This window comes from Pygocentrus nattereri, chromosome 6, assembly GCF_015220715.1.
Source record: "Pygocentrus nattereri isolate fPygNat1 chromosome 6, fPygNat1.pri, whole genome shotgun sequence".
Taxonomy (NCBI): domain Eukaryota; kingdom Metazoa; phylum Chordata; class Actinopteri; order Characiformes; family Serrasalmidae; genus Pygocentrus; species Pygocentrus nattereri.
In genome coordinates, this window is record NC_051216.1 from 11,451,729 (window position 1) to 11,476,213 (window position 24,485).

The 24,485-nt window shown below is 38.2% G+C and overlaps 1 protein-coding gene across 1 annotated transcript in view; it reads right to left on the reverse strand.

The window, feature by feature from the left end:
* The window catches only part of abca12 (ATP-binding cassette, sub-family A (ABC1), member 12), a 92,879-nt gene extending 74,926 nt beyond the window's left edge, over positions 1-17,953 (reverse strand). The window contains exons 1-15 of the mRNA XM_017707317.2: positions 17,850-17,953; positions 14,346-14,539; positions 12,286-12,404; positions 11,301-11,404; positions 9,856-9,987; positions 8,026-8,174; positions 7,132-7,262; positions 6,909-7,039; positions 6,645-6,809; positions 6,312-6,520; positions 5,266-5,396; positions 4,874-4,988; positions 841-4,671; positions 263-375; positions 51-118 (exon numbers count right to left, since the gene is read on the reverse strand). Coding sequence (XP_017562806.2) covers positions 51-118; positions 263-375; positions 841-4,671; positions 4,874-4,988; positions 5,266-5,396; positions 6,312-6,520; positions 6,645-6,809; positions 6,909-7,039; positions 7,132-7,262; positions 8,026-8,174; positions 9,856-9,987; positions 11,301-11,404; positions 12,286-12,404; positions 14,346-14,539; positions 17,850-17,924 — 5,667 coding nt within the window. The 5' untranslated portion in view covers positions 17,925-17,953. The remainder of the gene's footprint in view (positions 1-50; positions 119-262; positions 376-840; positions 4,672-4,873; positions 4,989-5,265; positions 5,397-6,311; positions 6,521-6,644; positions 6,810-6,908; positions 7,040-7,131; positions 7,263-8,025; positions 8,175-9,855; positions 9,988-11,300; positions 11,405-12,285; positions 12,405-14,345; positions 14,540-17,849) is intronic.
* Between the last annotated feature and the right edge of the window lie 6,532 nt (positions 17,954-24,485).

A 24,485-nucleotide genomic window follows, 5' to 3' on the forward strand; every position in this document is an offset into this window, starting at 1 on the left:
TAAAGATCAAGAAAGCTTTTGTTTAAGAAACCCTCTTTGAGCAACCTCACCTGTTTGGTAAGTTCATCAAGGTTGCTAAGATTCAACTCCCCCAGACTGGACCACAGACTTAAGTTTCCTGTAAAAATGAACCAACAATCAGTCACACAATGTCTCTAACTTCTCGAGTTCTAATAGAAAAGAGAGAACATAAATTGCCTTAAATTGCATTCACAGCAAAACAGAAAATCTGCTAAATCATGCTTATTCTAAGAGAACATGCCTTGTTTGTAGTTGAGAATAAAGTGTATGATTTCCTTTATCACTGATATATAGGGCTTGGCCGTGCTGTTCGGAGGCAAAGAAACTTGGAGTCCGTCCATCAAATTCAGCACACTGAAAAAAACAAAAACGCATTTAATTATTAAATAAAGGTTAAATCTCTTGTTAAAGAATTTTTTATCATTTTATAGCAGTTACACTTCAAGTCACATTTTACTTTTTTCCATACATTATAAATGCATGAAAAATCAAAACAGGTTTTGAGTTCATAGTTTGGCTCAGCAGTTTTTATCCAAAAGAACAAAAAAACACCAAAAACACCATGTGCAGGGCAGATGTACCCCCGGACTATGGCTGGGAACCACTGCTGTACTACTAGAAATCACTGCTCTAATACTAAAGAAATTACACACAATAACTTTTAGAAACACCAGATTTTGGACTCTAGAGCAAAGAATTGCTAAAAAGTCAAATGTAGACCTAAACCTGTCTTACTTTATTAACCATGCTTTAGGCAAATGAAAAAAGCATGTAAAACTGTTTATCATATATTAAAAGCAGATGAGAGAGTTTACTCACGCCACATTCCATGTATCAGATCCACTTGGCTTAGAGATGATGTTAATGTATGATATTATGCTGTTGATCATAGGACCCAAGACTTCAGCAGACTCTGGAACAAGGATAATGATAAAGTCTTTTGCCCTGAGTGCTGCTTGCACTATGAATCCCTGAGATTGGGCATAGCTTGTGTCATTGTTCAGAAGTAGCTGGAGAGAAATATGGAGAACTGCTGTAATATCATCAATGGCAGATTCAGGCAGGGGAATGGACCCATTGAAGCTATTCCTCAATAACACCCTTATAGAATCCATGATGGCTTCTGTGAAGTTGGTGCTCTGCAGGGCACCTTCAGTGTTGCCCAGTTGCAGGGCATGGTTCAGAGCCTGAGTGACCTCTTCAATAACACCAAGGTAGGCCTGCTCCTCAGGAGACAGCAGTGGAGCCATGGCTTGGATCAGCTGCTCTAGGTCCATACCTGGCTCAGTAATGTCAATGTAACTGCTGTTCCACTGGAGTATTTTGGCAAAGGCCAGAGTGAGTTGTGGGTTTGTGATCCAACTTTGTGTCAAATTGAGGTACCTCATGATCTCAACTTCAATGTTAGCAGGAATGCTTATGTTCATGTGGAAACCCATGGAGTCATAGAAGGCCTGTTGAATCTCAAGGTTCATTTTTATAAGTTGCAGCTGAGCCTGCAATAAGGTCATGACCGCCTTGTTGATCCTGTTCAGACCTGCCTCCTCCAGGGGAAGGTGCACTTGGCCCATCAAGTGCTGGATCTCACTGGACACCAGAATAGAGAAATTTGACTGAGCGGCATTGATTAAAATTTGCATCTCTGTCATGCGGAGAAATTGATAAAGAAGTATTCTGAATGTATCGTCATCGGTTGCATTCTCTAGTTTATGTAGATACCACAGTGCAATCTCACCATATACTTTCTGAGCATACAATGGCTGTGACATCAGTGTAGTGTTGATCGTGTTGTATGGATACTGTTCATGGAGTGCCACATTTAAAAGTTTCTCCAATAAACTGAGATCTTTTGTGATTAAGGTCAATGTGTCATTCTCCAAACTGAGGTTTTGAAGGTTCTGTCTGATGTTTTGCAGAGTTATGGTCAAAACGTCTTCAGTCACAATGAGAGGGTTAGACTGTGGGTTAGATATCTGCCAGAGTTTCATTACCTGTTCATACACCATATGAAGAGAGGCTGACAGAATGGTCTCAGAACCTTGAAATATGGGTATCTTCTGAACTAACCTAAACACCCCTTCAACAAACCTCAGAGCACACTGTCCCTCACTGGAACTTGGGGGAGATGTTATGTTATGGAACTGAGAGTTCAGACATTGTGAGATATTGATGGTATCCATGAGGTTTGACAGTATCATAGGCAAGTATGAAGCCCCGGGTAGTTCAGAGAATTGTTCCAAGTCAAAAATGGTGAGATTGAATGCTTGGAGTGCTTGCTGAATATTGTTGATAGTGATATTGGGTGAAGCAGACACCTGCTGGAGAAAATGGAGAACCTTATTGACTGTATCTATTGACATGTTCCATGGTAGGATAAGGTTTAGAATATGACCAGTGATTGACAGAGTCATATTGTCCAGACTGGGAGTTATTGTGATATTGGCATTTGATCCCACTGAAATCATTTCAGCAAACCATGACAAAGTCTGGAAAACCTTTGGAACTTCAGATAGGCAGTTCTGACCATGAGCTGAACAGATGGCTACGTCTGCAATCAGGGCATGTGTGTGGTTTAGAAACCTGTCTAACTGGCTCCGTTGTTCAGAAGGCAAAACCTCTCCAAAGACACGAAAGATGGCGTCCAGTAGAGCAAATTCGCTCTGATTTTTAAGTGTCTGGATAGACTCTGGCTTCAAGAGTTGGAGAATGTTCACAGCTACATTGTTGAGGTTAGTATTCTGGGATTTGTCTGACCATAGTACCTCCAATTGTCCTAGGCCAAAACCTTCCAGAATGTCACTTAAAATTGTTATTAGGAGCTGACTGTTGAACTGGTCCGTGTAGTTCACATTGAAGAGAAGCTTGTCCACCACAGAGATGAGGCTGAACAATAATTTCTCTGGCAATTTGTTGCCAAGCGCCTGCCCAGAGTCACTGTTCCAGTCATAGATTTTAGCAATGATCATTGTAAGCTGTGGATTTTTGATCCAATCTAGAGTCAAGTTGAAGTAGTTCATAAGCTGAGCTTCAATGTCACTGGGAAGAGTTGTATTACCTTGCAAACCCATTAAGACAAAGAAGTTCTGCTGAATCTCAAGGTTCATCTTTATCAGTTGCAGTTGACCCTGTAGTATGGTGATCACAGCATTGCTGATCATTTTCAAACCTGCTCCATCTAGGGGAGGATGTATATGATCTATCAAGTATTGGATCTGGTTAGACACTAGTGTTGAGAAGTTTGACTGAGCAGCACTGATTTCAACCTGCACTTTGGTCAGGTGAATTAGTTGGTAGAGATACTCTTTAAACATGCTTTCACTGGTGGCATTCTCCAGTTTGTGTAAGTACCACAAAGCAATCTCACTATAAACCTTCTGTGCAGATAAATGTTGTGACAACAATGTAGAGTTGATCATGAAGTATGGATATTGCTCATGCAGTGTCACATTTAATAGCTTCTCCAATAAATTGAGGTCATTTCCGATCAATGTGCCATTTCCCACATTGAGATGTAAAAGGTTTTGTCTGATGTTTGCCAAGACAGCTCTCAAAACATTCTCTGACATGGTGACAGGCCCAGATCCCAGGCTGAACATGTTCTTCAGCTTCATCACCTCCTCATATATTGCATTAGAAGAAGCTGATATAATTGCCCGAGAACCTTCAGGGAATGGCATAACCTGAATTAATTTTAGTGCTCTTTCAAAAAGCTTCAGAGTGCATTCTGCTTCACTGGAACCTGGGGGCCTTATAGATGTTATATTCTGGGGAAATAGGTTCAGACATTCCGAGGAGTTACTAATGTCCAAGAGGTTGCTGAGTAGCAGATGTACAGAAGAGGACTCAGATAGTTGTACAATTTTCTTCAGATCCAAAATGGTGAGATTGAAGGTTTGGAGTGTGTGCTGAATATTGGTGATGTTTATACTGGGTGATGCAGACAACACCTCAAGGAGCTGAAGGACCTTGGTGATGGTGTCCACTGATGTATTCCATGGTAGAATAAGGTTTAGAATATGACCAGTGACTGACAGAGTCATGCTGTCCAGACTGGGTGTTATTGTGACATTGGCATTTGATCCTACTGAAATCATTTCAGCAAGCCATGACAAAGTCTGGAAAACCTTTGGAACTTCAGCCAGGCAGTCTTGACCTGTAGCTGAACAGACTGCCAAATCTCCAAAGAGGGCATGTGTGCGGTTTAGAAGCTGTTTAAACTGAATCTGTTGCTCAGGAGGCAAGACCTCGCCAAGAACGCGCAAAATAGCTTCTAGTACTGCAAATTTCCCTTCACTGTAAAGCGTCTGGATGGACTCTGGCTTCAACAGTTGGATAATGTTCATAACAACAGTGTTGTGGTTGCTGTTCGGGGAGCTGCCTGACCATAGTACCTCCAGCTCCCCCAGACCAAAGGCCTCCACAATGTTATTCAACATTGCAATCAAGACCTTGTTGTCAAGCTGATTAATTGATGTGATATTTGAGAGGAGCTGAATGTTTGTGTCCACCAAAGCAGCAAGACTCAGCAATATGTTCTGTGGTGACCAGCCAGAAAAATCCTCCCCAGAGCTGCTGAGGAACTTTTTTAGCATATTCATGTAGGTGTCCCTGTAGATGCTTTGCAGCAAAACCTCTGCTCCCTGGATAGGTCTAAAGGTGGTACAAAAATGGTCTAGTGTTAATTTTGGTAAACCCTAACATGATATTACAGTATTTATACATTTAAAAATATTGAGTAGAATCTTCTAATATAACTGAAATAGTTCCCAGATGAGCATATCATTTGAGAAATGTAGAACAGAAATTTGAATGTTGGTGATCACAGCACAAAAAAAGTCTGAAGCTAACGCACCTTAGCAGAGCAGCTGGATTTGTCCTAACTTCACGGAGTAGAGATTCAAGCAGTGGAATAAACTTCTCCCATGTAAACCCAGTCTGACACACAATGCCTTTTGGAGCAAAAGTGCCTGTACACCGAAATTTTCTTTTAGCAACAGATACTTGCTAAAAGAACCAAGTCATATGTCCTCTTGCAAAAGAAATTTTGTAATATTATAAAGTGGTATATTCTGGTTTTTATACAGACAACTATAAATAAGTCACTGTAAAGTTACATCAAGAAACCACAGGAAAAGTTTTCCATTTTATTAACCGACTCTATACAAAATATTTATGGTACACACCATAACTGGAGTCTGTATCAGTAAGTATGTATGTGTGGTCTAATTGTTAAGTGTTACTCACAGTTTGGTGGCGCAGTCACATTAGGTTGGAAGGTCAAGATCCAGTAAGCCATGTGGAAGTATGGTTCCATGGATGACCATTGAGAGCTGTTTTGAAGATGTGACCCCAAAACCTCAAATGTCTCTATACTCCTGGATGGCAAAGTAAAGAATGACAGATTCTTGACAGAGTTTTGAAGAATAATATACACTGTAGCAATCCGTTTCTGTAGAGTCTGTACATATACATATATACCAATCATTCTGTCAAAGCTGTTCAAACTCATTCTGACTTTTGCTTCACTAAATCCTTGCTTTGAGGGACTCTACACCTTGATTATGCCTATTTCATTATAATAAATGATTAAACATTCCATTTGTCACTAACAAAATAGTCATAACCCTATCAAAACTTTCCCTAATATTTTGGTATTGACTATTTTGATGATGACAGTTTTAGTTCATTTTCAGCAGAACTCAAAAATGCTAGCCAGTATATGACTAGCATGTACACCTTTGAACTGTTGGACACACATAAATCAGCATTGTTCATTAAAACACCAAAATATTAACTTAAATATGTTTTGGCAGTGATAATTCTTAAGATTTAGACTTTGAGAAACGTTTGCTTCAAAATAATGGGATCTAACTGCTCACTATGTGGCCACGAGGGACAGGGATGCAGTCTCACTTCCTGTGCTAAAATGTAGGGGCATGGCTAAGTCTCTGGATATGGACTACAACTATTTTGGTAGTGACATGAAAACATGGGACAGCAATAGATTTTTTTAAGGGTTTTTTTTTATTATTTAACTCCAAATCTAAATGTTTCAACTTCACTTTAAAAGAAAACGAAATATCTTACAAAACATGCAAGTATTATTTTCACAATATGTATGTAGATGTTTGTATATGTTTAGCACATAACTAACCAAACCAAATTAAACTGGTTGTTACTGAAAACGTCGATGTAAACCTACAACCAACAAATATTTTATGAACAGAATGCTGGTTTCAAATGTTTGAAAAAAGGGAACCACTAATTTCAAAGTACAGGCAGTTTCTGACCTGGTTATGAGGATCTCAGGCCAGTTGACTGTGATGTTGTATTCGATCCATTCAGAAAAATCTTCCAGTTTGAGCTCTTCAACAAGTGCCTGGCTGGAAGCGCTGTACTTCATTGACGTGCGATATAGGCTGTGCCATTCTGATAGGATCATGGCGGGTGTGACGTCATACATCAAAGTACTATTAGCTATGCCAATTAACTGATTCACCTGCACAAATGAATAAAACAAAGATAAGCAAAAGCAACACGCACAAGAATAAATACAAATAAGGGCAAAACATCCCAACTTTGCATACAAATCCTATCGTTTTTTAAATTCCGCTTGCATGTACCTGTTGCACCAGAGGCATCAGTGGTGCCATTAAGACATCCTCCAAATGAGAACCATTGCCAGGACACATTAATGCAGCCCATAACTTAGGATCCATTGAGGTGTATGCTGAAATCCAAGCCCAGGGAGCAGCCAAGCGAGGGCAGTCCATGTGTCCCATTAGAGCCTTTTTCATTAAATCAAGGAAATCCAATGAGTAATTTTAACATTAGAGACACAAAAACAACAACAGTGTTCACTGTTTAGATCATTTCAGCTGGCGCACCTCAGTCACAGTCTGCAAAGCAGAGTCCATGACACGTCTGACCCAGGCGTCTGCCTCTGTCTCATTCTGCATGAGGGACAAGACCATTGCTTGGAGTTTCCTGGCATCCTGCAGCACAGGATCCAAGTATCCTGCAAACAGGAAATGTATTAATTAGCATTTTTTAATCACAACCATTGTAAATGCAAACTATATTCATTTTATTCTCTTGAATATTGAATACCTATCTGTGTCTCCATAGCTGCTGTGGCAGTCCGCATGGAGGAATGAGCTCCCATCAAAAACAGGTTAATGTAATTCCAGCCAGGTATCCCTTTCAGCGTGTCTATTACAACACTGCCCACACTTAGGAATCTATGAATAACAGAAAATATGAGGAGGGATGTGAAAGTATATTGAGATATAAAGCACTATTGATACATTAAAACAGAGATTTGCAAAGGGACTGCTAGAGTGAGAAACCATATGGGGATCTAGAGACCTGCTTGAGAACCACTTACACAATTTTCAGACATTAAGCCAAGAAATGTTTGGCACCTAATTTTTTTTTCTTCTTTAGTTTTGTGCTTGGCTACAAGTCGATACAAACACTACAAGTCAATAGTCAGCCAAATCTTTTCTGCAAGTACGTCCTCAAAACATCTCTCGGTGCGCTCAAACTACATCCAGATCCTCATTAAGACTGAATGTGGTTTAAGGCACATAACTATGAACCATCAAAATAAACAAAATTACTTCATGTAGCTCGACAGCGTGGACAGGCATTTTAGACAACAGGTGTTCAGCCACTCACTGACGTTCTGTTCATTTTTATAGCTCACTGTAAGTCATACTACATCCTGTATCACATCAGCAAGTCTGTGCAACCTTAATAAAGACCTCCATGCAGTTTGAGAAGTTTTGTGGAAGGATTTACGCAAAAGATTTGGGTGACAACCAGGGGCAATGTTAGCAATGTTAACTTCCAGTTTTAAACCGGTTCACTGGCTACATTTGGGGTAGGTGAAAAATTGTGTCAGTTAGATTCTTCGCTGGAACATCCCATTAATAATATATCACAAAAGCACAGTTTTATCATTGGCTATATCATAATAATTCAAGGACTTAGGCTGTGTACATTTGTTCCTGCAGGTTCTGTGGCTGGCTGTCACTGCTGCGCTGGTTCCTGCTGCCGCTGGAGGCTCCCGTTGAGGGAATAGCACCCAGTAAATTTTTAACAAAGGCAAGGTCTGCAGAGGCAGCAGACTGACTCCAGGCCAACATCATCTGTCAATAGAACATGCATTTTGGTATCAACGCAGTGTATTTCAAGATTAATAATACATCTAAATTTGCAATTTAGAGTCTAAACAGCTCCATTCTCATGGAAAGTGCTCTTATCCAGAGCAAAGTGACATAGGTGAATGTAGTGTTAAGAGTCTAGGCACAGAGCCCATCTGCTGGGGGAGTTGACAGTGATATTACTCATAGTGATACACCAACCATATTTATCAACATTGTTTTAATGTCATACAAAAAACACAGACATTTAGAAATATCAGCAATAGTAGTAGAGCCTAGAAATAAAAGACTCACTCATCTTCTCAAATGATTTTAAAGGCACAGTTTGTCCTTCACACCAAATATAAAGCTCTAGATAAGCCAGAGACATTGCTTTACAATAGTTTTTCAGAAGATTTTGGCCTAAAATGAAACATTTTTAAAGTCCATTCACAGTGGAGATGTATGCAAGTCGTATGCAAAAGTTTGGGTACCCCCGTCAAATGACACGTTTTGTTGATTTTCTGAGGGAAAACATGTGAACACATCCTCTGCAGGGAACAGACCTCTGCACATTTTGGTGCACAATTACTATTTATTTGTTGAATTTAACACGGTGAACTACAAATAAAGCATAAAATGGAATCTGTGCAAATGTTACGGCACATTTCATACGTTATGTTCGATTTTTCCGATATGTTAAACTCATCAAATAACTCAAACTCAACAAAACATGTTATTTGACCAGTGGTGTTCAAACGTCTGCATATGACTTTGCATATGGAGCGTTGTGATTCAAAATAGTACCCAAAGAAGAGTGAATTGAACTGAATTGTTAGAGGTATCACTATCACTATGGTGGTTTTGGATAGTAAATAAAATGGCTATATTTGTGTTATAGACATGATGAGCGCTGGTTCCTATCACCATCACTGTAAAGAAACTGGTAGGTTTTCCTACAATTAAGCATTTCACATCAAGTCGCTCTGAATGACGTTGTTTACATCTCAATAATTCAATTATGCAGACTTTTTTGAAGAATCAGTGGATAAATATATTAATCCCCTTTAATACACGCCTATTACTTGAAACTCTAAGGAAAGCTCTAGGGACAGCAGTGGGGGAGGGGAAATATGTGGGTGCTAAAATATGGATTTTGCCTGGTTTGCCCTTTACTGAGAGACAATTCTAATTGAAGCTCCCTGGAGGCTCACCAGCTGAATGAGTGCCCCTGTCTCCTAAGAAACTGTATCCACTAGGTGTGTGCGTCTCCTCGTGAGTTAGCTAATGATGCATTAGTGCAGGAAGTTGTGCATTTGAGAATACAGTATGTGGTAATCTACACAACAAACAATAACATCTAAATGAACAGAGTAATTCTAATGGTTTTAAAGTGCATTCATAAGGCCACAATGTGACTTCGAACTGGTTTAATTAAAAAAAAATTCTATTTTGTAAAATCTGATAATATCTTTGACGTCTAACTCTTGATTTCAACCACTGTCACGGATTGAGCCATCAATAAATAATGGCATTAATTGTTTAAACTCACAAACTGATCAGTTTAATAATGCAGGAACTTCTGATGTAAGCATTTCAATGCTATACGGCAGCCTACAGTCCCTCGAGGGACAGAATTCTAGCAACTGTTCTGTTGCCAAAAATAGCTTGTCTAACCAGAACGTACCTGAAGAGCAACCTTTTCTTGGATTATGCATCCATATACCATGTCAGCTATGGATCGGTTACAAGAGGGGCCGCCAACAGGTGTGGAACACAGAAAGGCATAGAAGGCTTCATTGTTGAACAGCACAGTCACCTGTAGAAGTCAAACAAAGTGTGTCGTCTAAAATATAGCACTGTGCAAAAGTCAGAGTCTCACCATTCAGTTCTTTAGTTTCCATTCAAAATGCCCATTAAGTGTAAGTTACTCATTCTTCAGGAGATAATTCTGAGAAGGCAGAATTAAACACAGACGCTTCTGATGTGTTCTAAGCAACAGACGGACCAGTCCGTCTCAGAGTCCAGACCTCAACATTATTGATTGTGTTAGGGAATCCTTGCATTGTGAGAAGCAGAAAATACAATCAACTTCTAAGACTGTATGGAGCCCCACTGGTGACAGAAAAATAAAAATAATGCATGGCCACAACTTGGTAATGTGTGGGAACAAGATAATTAAGTAGTGTCTACGACTTAATGAGGCATGGGAACGAGATCCTAATGCGTGGCCATGAGTGAAGTAAGGCATGATCTCGTTCCCACACCTTACACAGTTACGATCACACATCAGGATCTCATTCCCACATGTTAATAAGGCATGGCCATGCATTATTTTTATTTACATGGGATGTCACCAGCAGGGATCCATAAAGACTGAACTTTGGCAATGTGGAAAAATATCCAAGTGGATTTCTTAGAAAACTTGAAGGCAAATCTCTTGAAAACACTGAATACTGAAAAATGTAGTATTGTATTCAGTTGTTGAGCACAGAGCCCTTCTGTTCACATCCCACCTAATTAAAAATAACGCATGGCCACGCTTTATTAATACATGGGAATGATATCCTAAAGCTTGGTCACCACTTAGAAAGGCATGGGCCTTACTAAGTTGTAGCGATGCAGTAGGGGATCTCGTTTCCACGCTTTACAAAGTCATGGCCTTGACTTAATTTTCTTGTTCCCATGTCTTACTAAGTAGCGACCACATGTTTTTTTTTATTTATAGGGGATGTCACCAGTGGGGCTCCATAGTTGAGGCTTTTGTTTAATGTTCTGTTTTGTTTCCTGATGCTGTAAAATGATTAACTTGTACCTAATGGCTGTTTTGACTGGGAATTTAATAAATGAGCTTCTCTATGGTTCTGTATATTCTCTCTGTCTCTCTCTCTCTCTCTCTCTCTCTCTGTCTCTCTCTCTCTCTCTCTCTCTCTCTCTACACACACACACACAACACACACACACACACACACCGCAACCCTAGCTGGATTAAGCGGTTAAAGATGGTGATGATATATATATATATAATACGCATATATGAGATAATATATATAAACAAAATAATGTCTGAACCTTGCCAGTGGCTAGGCAAATTACTGATACTTTGATAAGCATGGGGACTTGTTGTTGTACCTTATCCAGAGGGATCTGGAGATGCTGGATCAGGGTGGAAATCTCTGGGCTAATTAGAGACTCATTCATTGGCCTCAACACATCAGCAAGGGAAAAAGTCGCATCTGCATGGAATTGGAAAATAAATCATGAATCATGTATATGGGAGACAATCGCATGTGAGCAAAATATGACATTAGACATATTACTAATATTTATGCGTGAGAAGGACCAGACTGGTTATATGTGAGCTCTTGTACAGGTTTAATACTCTTTACAGTATTACAGTAATGAAGCAGTAATATTTGACGGGATTATGATAGTCCAATAATAGATATGGTATTAACAATAAACACCTGTGTATAGAAGTCATTTATGTTTTGCAGCCTATGTCAGAGACTCTATTAGGTTTCAGAGAGTTAGCAGCTCTTTTGAACCCATAGCTATAATTTGACACCCTCCCTTTCATCAGCACTTCTTATCATTTTATTTTTGAGAAAGGGCATCATCTCACCTTGAGTTTACATCTCAGGCAGCACAGAGTAACTTGCTCAGGTACTTTTCTAATTTTGGACTAGACTAGGTCTGTCTCTAGACCCTAGACGTATTGAAGTTATGCAATAAACCAGCTAGCTGCTCTTTCTATTGTTTCCCTTGCGACTCTGTGAACACAGGTATAAGCCCCTCACAGGCTCTGTTTTTGGTACATCATCAGGGACCCGAGAGAGGCAGCCAGCCTTTTAGCAAAAACAAGCTTTGGGAAGCAGGGACTGACAAGCAGGATGAACATTCATTGGCTAACCTAACAACTGATCTAACTCTGAGTGAGTCTTCCTCATTAATGCCGTAATTATTATTTGTAAGTCGCTTTGGATAAAAGCGTCTGCTAAATGTAAATGTAATGTAATGTAATGTAATGTAATTAGGTAATGAGCTGCGGGAGTAATTGGGATAACAGAGATAGAAGTTGTAACAGACAGCGGGAGGTGACGTTTGCTGGACATACTTCTGCCCTTCCATTTACGGAGGTAGGTAAGGATATCAATTCCTTCAGCGATGGCTGGGTTCACCATGTCCAGAGAAATGTTGGCCTGTGGGAAGCTGCTCTGAATCGAAGTCAGGGCCCTATTAAAAAAGAAAAAGAAAAAACACTGAGACTATGGTCAGGTGGCAAAACCAAATCCTCACGCTACGATTATAGCATATATACAATTATGTGCAAGTTACCTGTTTTGTTTATTTTTTTAAGAGAATATTTTAACACATCCACTACAGAGAACTGTTTTTTTTTTGTAAATTTTACTGCAGTTTCTTTTTTTGAGTTTAATATATAGGAATAAAATATTAAATGTACAGAAGTGCATTCTCTCTAGAGGTTGTGTGACTTAAAAAACCAACAAAATGTAATTTTGTACACATGCATAATTAGTATATATAGCATATCGCTGTTGTCAGAAGAAAACCTCATCTCCAAAACGGTAACTTTACTTTTAATGTAAGTCAATGGAACCAGATGTTTTCTGAGTCATTTTGGGATATTTTCAAATTATGCCAAAAACTGAAGAACAAAAAAAAATGGAGATACAAGGTTTTCTTCCAACAGCAGCAATATACATAGCACTGTGTATTTATTACTTGATCATTTTCATACATATAATTTCTTACATTTCCAGCTATTAAATATGAGTCATTAATTTTTGAAAGAAAACATATCAAATATATTTAACACAGCATACACTGACCAGCTGCTTCATTAAAGTGAACTAACTAACTAACTTTTCAAAATATATGCAATCATGAGACAACAGTCATTCTTAGAGGTTTGACTTGAAATGCTTCATTGTAGAGAAACTTACAGACAGTGGTGGTGACAGGAACCAGGGTTGGAATGTTTACAGTGTAAATACACTTATTATATTTACTTTCCAAAACTACAAGTGTACCTACAACAGTCTTCTGAGAATTATAGGATGGTAAGATAGAGGTGATACTGAAAAAAAAACATGAGTTTTATTTGGGACTATATTGCCTCATAACATCCTATATACACTCTCCACCATGAAGTTGTTAAAGAAAACAAAAAAGAAAGTCACAAAATTATTGTGAAACAATGGATTACACATCAGCAGCATAAACATAGCTTTCTGTGAGGGAACATTTACAGGCAATAAACTCTTCAGCTGTCTGGTTTCTATTAGGACTGCTGTAAACAGTTCTGACTCAAGTTTCTCTACAACAGAGCCTTTCACCCCAATCCACTCAAGATGACTTTGTTTGCATCTCAATGATTAACCTATGCAGAAGTTTTGATAAATGCTTTAAGTGAATCTACCTTGTATCTACACTCATGGTGGTCTAGCACTTTGAGGCTGAGCTGTTGTTGCTCCTAGGTGCTTCCCTTTCACAATAATAGCACTTACAGTTGACCGGGGCAGATCTAGCAGGACAGAAATTTCACAAACTGACTTGTGCCCAGAGGTGGCTACCTATGACAGTGCCACACTTACAATGACTTTTCATTCTACTGCCAGTGTTTGTCTATCGGGACTGCAAGGCGCAGTTGTGGGATGCAGCTTGGGGAACCAGCCTTGTGACTAGAAGGTCGCCGTTTCGATCCCATGAGTCAACAGCACGCGACTGAAGTGCCCTTGAGTAAGACACCTAACCCCCAACTGCTCCCCACACACAGCGGATAGGGCTGCCTACCGCTACAGGGAAGTGTGCTCACTGCCCCCTAGTGTGTGTCTTCACTAGAGTGTATGTAGTGTTTCACTGCACTGATGAGTTGAATGCAGAGGTGAAATTTCCCCATTAGGGGACTAATAAGGGTGACTTAATTAAATTAATTATTAATTAAGGCTATGAGCTTAATTTGATCCACCTGTTAGCAATGTGTGGAGCAGAAACACCTGAACTCAGCAATTAACAGGTGTGTCCCAATACTTTCGCCTATAAGTATTGTTAGTGTATGTCCATGGGTAATGCATATATCTTGTGTACCATGACAGAACACCAAGACTGATGTTCCACGTTCATTCCCTCTACATGGCTCCTACACTCACTCACCCCTTCAGGCCCGAGAGCCTCTCAGCAACAGCCATGATCATGTCCTGGTCAGTAGCCTTCACGAAGAGGTCCGGCAGACCCAGCAGGAAGTCCCACACTGGGTTCTGCTCCTGAAGTTGATCCACTGCTATCACAGCCATCTCAACAGACTCAATGACCTTTACCGGATCTTCTAGCATCAACTGTGCCAATAGCTGCCAACAAACAACCCACGCACATAAAAACACACATTAAAGCATGTTGAAAAGAAAGTGTAGGCAGACATCCTGACATCATGTCAGTCAAGGGCTTTGTGGCTTATTCCTTTTGTTTTCACTTGCGCAACTTTCTTTTTACTGATCTAAGTCTACTGTACACTTTAAATTCAGCGTCTATTGTTAAATGGGCATATACTATTTGGCTTTAAGGGTGTGTGTGTGTCACAAATGGAGAACTGAAATAAGTCAACGTGTTTTCACAGGGATTGACAAAGCAGGGACGAGGTGGAGCTCAGAGGGAGAGGGATAGTGTTTGATCTCTCTTCTATCCAGACTGCATGCGATGGTATCACCACAAGAAAGAACACAACATATCAACTTACTATACATTGAGTAGAATACATAAAAGACAATGAAGCACAACTCATTTATATATATATATATATATATATATATATATATATATATATATATATATATTTCTTTATACCATTTAAACGCTAGAGGCTCATTTATGGGACAGACTGTAAGTTCTAAGTTCTTAGCTCTTATAGCTGTGTATATTGTAGCAACTGAATAATTTATACTATCCTTAATAATAGGCATTAATATTAATAACTGAATAATAAGCTTAGGGTTCAAGGGACTTTCAGTTCCTTCTTTTAACAAATGTATTAATCATATGTACTGAAATTAAGTGCAAAAATCAGAGATACAGCCCTGTGCAAAAGTTTGGGCACCCTTGCACAAACTACACTTTGTTGTTGAAGTGAAACTGAACTAACACATCTGCCCACGTCTGCACATTTTAATGTATAGCTACTGTTTATTTGCTGAATTTAACATATTGTGAGTAAAAAACTAAAAATGTGCAAAATGTATGGCGCATTTCACTCTGACTTTTTTTTTTCAATATCTTAACCTCAGCAAATAAACGTAACACTTAACTTAAATAAACACTAAAAATTGTAGGAAAATACCATATTTACATGTGTTCCCTGTAGAGGGTGTATTGCCTTATTTTCACTTAGAAAATCAACAAAACATGAAATCCGACTGGGGTATTCAAACTTTTGAATACAACTGTGTAGCTAGGGGTGTAGGGCCAAAGTGTTATAACTTAATATGAGTTATTTGACTAAACCTCTTCTGACACATTTAATGGTTTAATATGCTGAATACATTAGAACAGTCTATAACCACAGTTAATAACAGCAGTAATAGTTTATAGTCCCATAATACCAAGTTCTTGTTATTAATCTGATAAGTGTGTTACCAGGTTAATACCTGGTAAATTGGTAAGTGGTTACAAAGTGCTGTGACTATTTTGGAGGTAAGTACCAACACAGTCTAACTAAATTACATTGAAATGCCTGAAACAGGTTTTAGCTATTAAGTTGAAAAGGACACAGTAAAATATCTCAGAACTGGACAATTTGGAGTAACAAGGTGGTAAGTACCAACAATTTACTGCCCAGATTCAGCTCTGTGTTTAGGTATAGCCTGGTACATACTATATAAAGCTTTTATGTCCTCACGTGTCTTTGTACTGCCTTTTTCCCCATAGAACCATCTGGTACTTGGAAGTGTTTTCAGTTGACTTTCCTGCTAAAACATGTAACATTACAGTGAAACTGTATAATGAGAATGTTTACTTACAATGTACTTACCACATCCAAGTAATAATCCAATCATGACAAATCTTACTGTATTTTATCTGTTTAATAGCCAAAACCTGTTAATCATGTTACCCAAATAATTATCTAGTATTTTTGACATCACACTTAAGTGGCAAATACCTAAAACTTAAACAAGTGTAAAAGAAGGCGTTACCAAGTTTTATCGTGTTACATGTGAGTGAGATGAATATGTTCATTAAAAAAAGAATATTTAAAGGGTGCTAAAAACTAACCACATCACAGCCTGAGTGATATTTATTGGGGTAATCTTTCTTTACTTTCCTTTACTCTTCAGTCTGTAAGTATAATAGTACACCCATGCTACTACTTCTACTAATAATGCTAATGATATATTCTTTTTTAATATAGCACTTTTAATTTTAGTAGCAAAGTCTTCAAATTGTTTTAACAGTATATAAGTAAATATAAGTAAAGCTAAAACTGAAAAGGTAAAACAAATCTACTCATTAAATAAAGATATATATATATATATATATATATATATAGAAGAAGCAACATTTAAAGAACCCTTTGCATGATTAAAGGACCTTTTCATCATTAAAGTGTTCCTCAGAATGAGGGAGAATGTCTATATATGGTTCTAAATAGGACCTTTTTCAACAAGGCTCTACACAGATCCATTGTCTTTGCTAAAGAACCCTTGAACCCTTGATCATTTTTAAGTGGAATGCTAATTTGGATTTTAAAAAAAATTACACGTTCCGTGGAATGTTGTTCTACAGTTCAGGAGCTTTATTTTAGAAAGCAAATCTCCCACCAACTGAGCTGTAATAGATTGTAAGAGTTTGCAGTGAGCCTTCCTCGGCTCAGTGAAGTGGGCTACAGTGACCTTACAGATCATCAAGGTCAGTCAGGGTATTTATTACATATTACAGGACACGTAATTAAGTCATTGTTTAATGATTTGATAAATTAATTGCATTGTTTTTAAGCACCTGTTGAAGTCCCAATGTTCTCTGATATTTCACATTATTAGCTTCACTGTGACATACATTAAGTTATAAAGTCAGTAGTTATAATGTGCTATATCACTTCCAGAGGTGGGTAGTAACTAGTTACATTTACATTAACATCTGTTTTACATTAATCTGTTTTCACTCAGTTATGTTTGCCAATCATATTTACTGGTTACTAATTCCTTATTTTGGTGTTATTATGTTTTGCTGCCGCACCTCTGAACTCGGAGTGTTAGCATTTACTTTTAGACTGAAAGTAACCCAAAAAGAGCTGAGTAAGCAGTACAAACTTCATGCTGACAGATGCTGGATTTACTATGAAGTTCTGCTGCAGTTCTATAAGATACTTAAGTAGTTTTTTGACCCAATGTACTTCTACTTAAGTTATTGTGTGGGAAGGTACTTTTACTTTTATGTGTTTATGTTTATGTAGGTTTATGTCAGTGGTCATGATGAGCTTATCTAGGTGTCATGTAGTCTTATAAATGATGGCCTACAGTACATTTTTTCCAAAATCTTTCTCCTGATTTGGGACTGATTTGGTACCTATATCCTAAAGGGCTCTCCTAATTAAATAAACGAGTAAAAACTAAACAATGAAAATAAAACTGTTAGATCTTTGAGCATGAGTGAAGTGTAGCATATCCCCACCTGGTTGAGTGTCGAGAAGGACACTTCCATCAACGAATCATTGGACCTACAGAACCTGAGCAGTGCAGTGGTCATCTGGTCCGTGCGGGACAAGTTGAGCACAGACATGGAGAAACCACAGAAGGAGCTTTTCAGGTTGTGTAATGAGTCCAGGATGGAGCTGACGGTGTCCTAGAGGAGCCAAACGGAATAACAAGTAAGAGCTATTATCTTCATTCACTCTCTCTGAGGGACTCTCACCAAAGACGGTCTAACCAAATAATCAAACGAGCGGCCTATGAAAAATATGCTAAGCATTTCTGCACTCAGATATCAGACAATGCATCTTCATGCACCTTCACAAAGGACCATGTAATGTGTTTGAACAAACAACAACACAATTGCTTTCTCAGCTCATTAAACCCAGTATGTGTACTCTGGCTGCTGCTTTTCATCAGACCCAGGTGCTTCATTATATGGAGTTTGTTGCCTTCTGGTTTCCAGCAGGAAAACAAACATCCAGCTCATACAGTGGCGGCTGCTCTACGCAACAGTGGAATGCCAGCCTCAGGCATTTGGACAAGCTATTTATAACGCAAATGATACACTAACATAAGATCTCATCAAGCATATTAAAACAGCCTAACAGCTGTCAAAGGGAATGAAAATCATCAAAATGCACCACGTTTATAATGATTTAGAATGAAGATTACAGCAGTTAATACTCAGATACTGACTGGACAGACTGAGATGACAGATAACAGCAAAGCCATGAATCATCATGACGGTATTCCAAACCTGATCGGCCTGTAGGGTCCGGTTGAGGATGTTCAAGATAGACATGGTCATGTTTGGCGTGACTTCAGTGCTGGAATCTTCAAAATAACAAAAGGCTGTTTAGTATCCTTTATTGATGATTAATAAGCTCTTAACACATTGTCAGTAACACAGTAACAACATTTCAGTGAAGTAGCATAAGTGAAGCATCTGAATACACTCTACGTGAATATCTTGTAGATACATTACTAACATTAGTTGAGTTGTTAATATGTTACTTCATTACGCACAGCCTAACCTTACCAACCTTACCCAACACCCAACCCTCACCCTGGCCCTAATCCTAATGCTAACCTTAACCTCAACCCAAAACCTAATCCTAACCCACATATGTTATTGACATGTTACTTACAATCTGTTAATGTCAATGTTTCATTTAAAAAGGACCCCTCAAAATAAACTTACCAAAATATTGTTTCTACAACATACAAAACTTTACAAAACAATGTAAAACCAATTTAATTTCAGAAAAATACAAGAGTCTAATATGTTAGTCGTGTTCAACTTCACAACCTTTGAATAATTAGTAGGAAGCTGTTTTAGATGTTGATGTTCCTGATGCTTTAAATTCATAATAATGAATAGACCTGCAGATGATTCTGAAGAGACTCAAAACGTGAATAAAGTTGTGATAAAATTCATTTCCAGAATGCCTCATATTTCAAAAGTCAAATCTCAAGGCAGAAAACATTCCAAAATAAATAGTATGTGGATGATATATTCGTGATATGGTATATTCATCAATTCACAAACCGTTATTGATTACAATAAAGGCAAACAATGAAATAAAACATGTATGTAAAAATATGTAATATTGAGATGAATGTCAGATGGATTGCGCAGTGCCCTCCACAACTAATGCCACCCCTGGTAAACATGAGCAAAATAGGCTATGAATTGCTGACTCATTTGATCTTTCATTCAAAATATGAACAAAAATCCAGCCTGTATTTGGAGCACAATGATTGAAAAAACTAAATCTTATCAGGAAATAAACCATTTTCTCAAACCTGAACACTTGGCAAAGGATCTGAGACCATTATTTCATTGTCCTGCTTGCATCCCTGTAATCCACTTTACAGTGTCTTACACTGCAAGATTTGAAATGAAGTCTAAAAGTAAAACTAGGATATGGGATAAGCCTATCTGAGTTTTTAAGACATGTTCAGATCTACTCCACACTCTTCAACCACAGCGTTGAACTCTGATGACAAATGATGACATCATGGCACAGTTTGGTATTTGTTACCGATGCAGCACTCGATTCTGAGCTGAATCAGGTAAGCTGTGGAGAGGAGGATGCTGAACTGTGGTTCAGGCAGGAAGGGCAGAAGGCAGATACTCACTGAGCATTGTGTCCCACAGCTCCAGGATCTGAGACTGGTTGGATATGTCTCTCTTCAAGAGGGCATGAACCAGACCCCCCTTCTGTAGGTGGGCTAGGGGGGGTAAGCCATCCTGTAGATTTGATGAGCTGAGAGACAGAAAGGGAGAGAGGGACTTAGGTTCAGGTTCAATCAGATTTTGGGATCACAACTACCTGTTCCTCTTTAAAGATGTTGCCTGACATTGCTTGACGAGTCATTTTCTGAATGAAAGTGTGGGGACTCAAAATCGTACTAATCTGTTAAAAGCAAAAATCTGAGTGATAGTTTTTTGTGAGAGAGATATCAGCTATGCGTGCAATTAGCATCGTGAGGAACAGTGTCATTTTACACTGAAATAAACAGGGTTGGATAAAAACACAACACTGCAATGCACAGCAACTCGATTGACTGGAAAGAAAAAACGTGTACCAACTACTTTTGCAGGTCTAAATGAAAATGTAAACATTAATAAGGTGTTTTTTTCGGGTAAGACATGATTAAAAATTTTCCAAATTTTCCAAAGTAAAATAATTTCGTGACAAATTACAATGAAGTATTTTTCTCTTCTGACAGTAATAAACTTTACGTATGTGTCAACTGTCCTACATATAAAATGCATCTCAAAGTGTTTTACACGTGCTGAGCAATAACCAGCATAGGAGATTAACAGACAATAGAGCAAAAGCATTGAATAAGGAAGGAAAAATGCACCAAAAATAAAACACTTCTAAAAATAATACAAGTTAGAATAAAAACAAAGAACTTGAAAAAAATAGCATTAAGAAAAATACATAAAATATATAATAAAAGCAAATAAAAATAATACGTTACAAAATGTGACATTTTACAAAAAATATAGAACTAGCAAAAGCTAAAGTGAAAAGATATGTTTGGGGTTGACTTTTAAAGGGAAATTGCGCCAAAGTTTTAAAATGAATGCTTTTCGTGTGTCTTGTGAGATGCAGTACAAATGCGGTAAACATTTCTCTTCTAAAAGCCTGAAAAACATTATTTCAAATCTGATTATATTTTCTCCTATGATGAGAAAAAAGCACACATATAACCATCACATCAGTCTTAGGTGAGGCTTTTTAAAAAAACAATGTGATTTAAACACCCTGTGATCAGACTCATTCATGAGCATCAGTGCATATGAATTCTTCTTCTCACTCAAGTACATACCGTCAGTCCTGCACAATACATGCTACAGAGGCTTGATAGAGTGATAACAGACAGACAAGAAAGCCCAGTATGTATAACCAAAGGTAAACTCTGGGTGCGGCTGTTCCCACAAATGTATGGCTCTCAAGGTATGCTACACTTTGAATAGAGAAGCTTCCAACCGACAATGTGAGACCACGTAGCCGAAAGAACTCTCTCCTGGACTGATTAAATGCCTTAACACTGTATGATGTCACAGCTTTTCAAAAGCAACGCCACACGTGAAGAAAAGACACGTGCAAGGAGAAAAGTCCAGACCAATGACCAAGACCACCACCCTGAGAGGTCCCAGCAGAGCAAACATAAGACAGAAATTCTGAGAATGATCTCCATCGCAGTTTACCCAAATCTATTTTCAACGGGGTTCAGGGTTCTTTTGGGGGTACGTTGCCTTGAGGCAACATTATACAACAACAGAAGAGATGATATCATGGTATCATATGAAAATGAGTTTTCTCATTTAAGTATTTGGGATCAAAACATTGTGATGTAAAGTGATTTCTTGCAGACAAACTAATCGCTTAAAACCACAAGTAACAGTAAAATCATAATAAACCATAAAATGAATTAAGCTGTTTAAAAAATTCAGTTCAAAAACACAGTATAGTGATTGCTACATGGCAGAATTGCCTGGAATGTGTTTTTTCTTTAGATATTAATATTGCATAAACTGAATTTACATTTCCTTAGTAAACAAAAAACAGAAAAATATTTTTCCAAACAAAAGAAAATTGTAACTGACAACCTAAACAATAACTGTAGCGTCCTCTCAAGTGACTGCATGAGTAACACCTTAGTTGCTATTGAATTTATCCAGTCCACTGTTGAACATTGGTGTTTGTAGGCAACATACATATTTAAGCACGTTCTAATGGCATAAAGCTTTTTTGTACATGATACTAACTGAACTTCACATTCCAGCAGATATGAATGACATATATGATGGACGTGGAATGACAAAATTTTGTTTATCTGCTGAAGAAATGCGTGTGATCCACAAGCTGCACCATACTGGAAAGTCCATTAAATGTGCCCACCAAGAGACATTGAGACCAAGCACAAGCTTTTAGTTCTCCTGCACATGCTCACGTCATTGTAATGCTTCCCTTCATTATTCACCATTTCATTGTTATAAAATATGTATAATTTCCTGGTAAAATGAGCAAACTGGGTTTGTTGCCCTGTGGCAACATTGTGTAACAGAGAGTTAAAAAGCTTCATGGAGATCATTCTCAGAATTTCTGTCTCATGTTTGCTGTCCTGGGACCTCTCAGGATGGTGGTTGGTCATTGGTCTGGACTTTTATCTGTGCACATGTCTTTTCTGCCATGTGAGATTGCTTTTGATAAGCTGTGACATCATACAAACATCAAACATCTGTAAAATGTTCTTGTTTAATGCCTCTCATGTCTCACATTTTCTAAACACAATGCTTAAATAAAGAAAATGAAAATATTACCTTTTTCTTTACTTCAAGTAATGAGCAGGTATGTGACTAACAACAACCCAGCCGTCAGCTTAGGCTTTCAGCATGACAGGTTACCCTAGAGCTAGAGAGCACACAGAGTTCATCTGTGTGAATGCTGACTGAGGTATCAGGCGTGTCTTCTCTTCCTTTGTAAGTGAAGCCACTGAGAAATCTCCTGCATTATGTAGTCTTTTAGGCTGTTTGACTAATCGAGGAAAAAGGTCACTTCATAAATGGGGAAAGATTCAGCAGTGATGACAGATGACCACAAGAAAGCCATGTCAATCAGCCAAAGCATACTTGTTGATTGACGTTTGCACTGGAGGCAAGAGGCTATGATAATGTGTGTTGATAATGTGTGTTGATAATGTTGCTGATCGGCTGTTTGATTTTTTCTATAAATATTCAATAAATAATGCCAGTTTAATCTTTACTTCACCTCATTGTTATTCAGTATATGTGTGGCTCATGACGTGTGTGGCTCATGACACGTGTGGCTCATGACCATGATGGCTAATGCAGAAAGCACAGTCGCACTTTGGAAACATTGATGCTGGTTTGAGGAAAATTAATAATGCTGTAGAAAACTTTTCAACACTGCAACCATTTTTCTGGATATAAATACTAGGAACAACACCAGCGATTGGTTGTTGTATATGAGTTTATTTGCCTATTATATGCTGATTAACCACAGAAGCAAATCTTATCTGGTTATAACCCTGAGATTATATGAAACAACCAGGTGTTTCCAGGGTTTATGACCAGTCGAGATCGAGTCTAAAGAGGACCAAGACCACGTCAAGAGTCCAAATGAGAACAACAGTAAATCAAGACAGTCAAGACCCTACAAAACTGAATCGTCACCAAGACTAAGTCTTAACTAGTCTTTAACAATTTCTTGGTCTTTTCCAGTTGTTTGGTGGAGTGATTTAAAAGTGGTTTACACATTGACAGAAGCTGAAGGTCAAAAAGTAAAAGGGCTCAATTCTGATTGTGAATGAATTTGTTTAGTTTATAGACTATGATGTGCATTTTTATCCAGAGAGAAAGTCTAAACATGTTTCAGTGGAAGGATGAATGGACAAAAACAAACCATGTAAAACAACAACTTTAAAACAGTCATATGTCAACCGTCAACATATACGGCCTCCTCCTAATTCAACCAGTGCCACTGCCAGTTGGCTGAACTCACACACAAATAGATCATCTGGTTCATCAAAATAATTTGGTTTTGAGTTGATTCAGTGAATGTCAGACCATGTTGGTGACAGTCAAAGGAAAGACTATACAAATAAACACAATTTTTTAACAGTGGTTGGTCTTGGCTGAAACCAGAGATCAAAGGCAGAGAGTGAGACGAGTCAGAACACAAATACTACTGAGTCCAAGACCATAAAACACTCTCAAGTCCAAACTGGAGTACTAAAGCTCAAGTCCCACCCAAGTTTCTAATCCTCCTTGTATGTCTTCTTTAATATGATTTTTAAGGCTTAATGTGCCGCCACCTGTGGAAATATTATTTTGACTGGAAACACTTTAGCATACATAAAGCTGCATGACACCTACATAAGCCTTCCATAACAACTAATGTAAACCAACCTAGGATTTTGCAAATGCCGATTCCAGTAAGTGTCGGTTGTCGTGAAGGCTGCTTTAATCAATTAAACCCGTGTTATGACAACTGAGGTGATGTGTTATGACAGCTTTTAAAGACATTAATCCTTTAAATGGCCAGGGCACCACCGACGGGGCCAAAGTTTTATT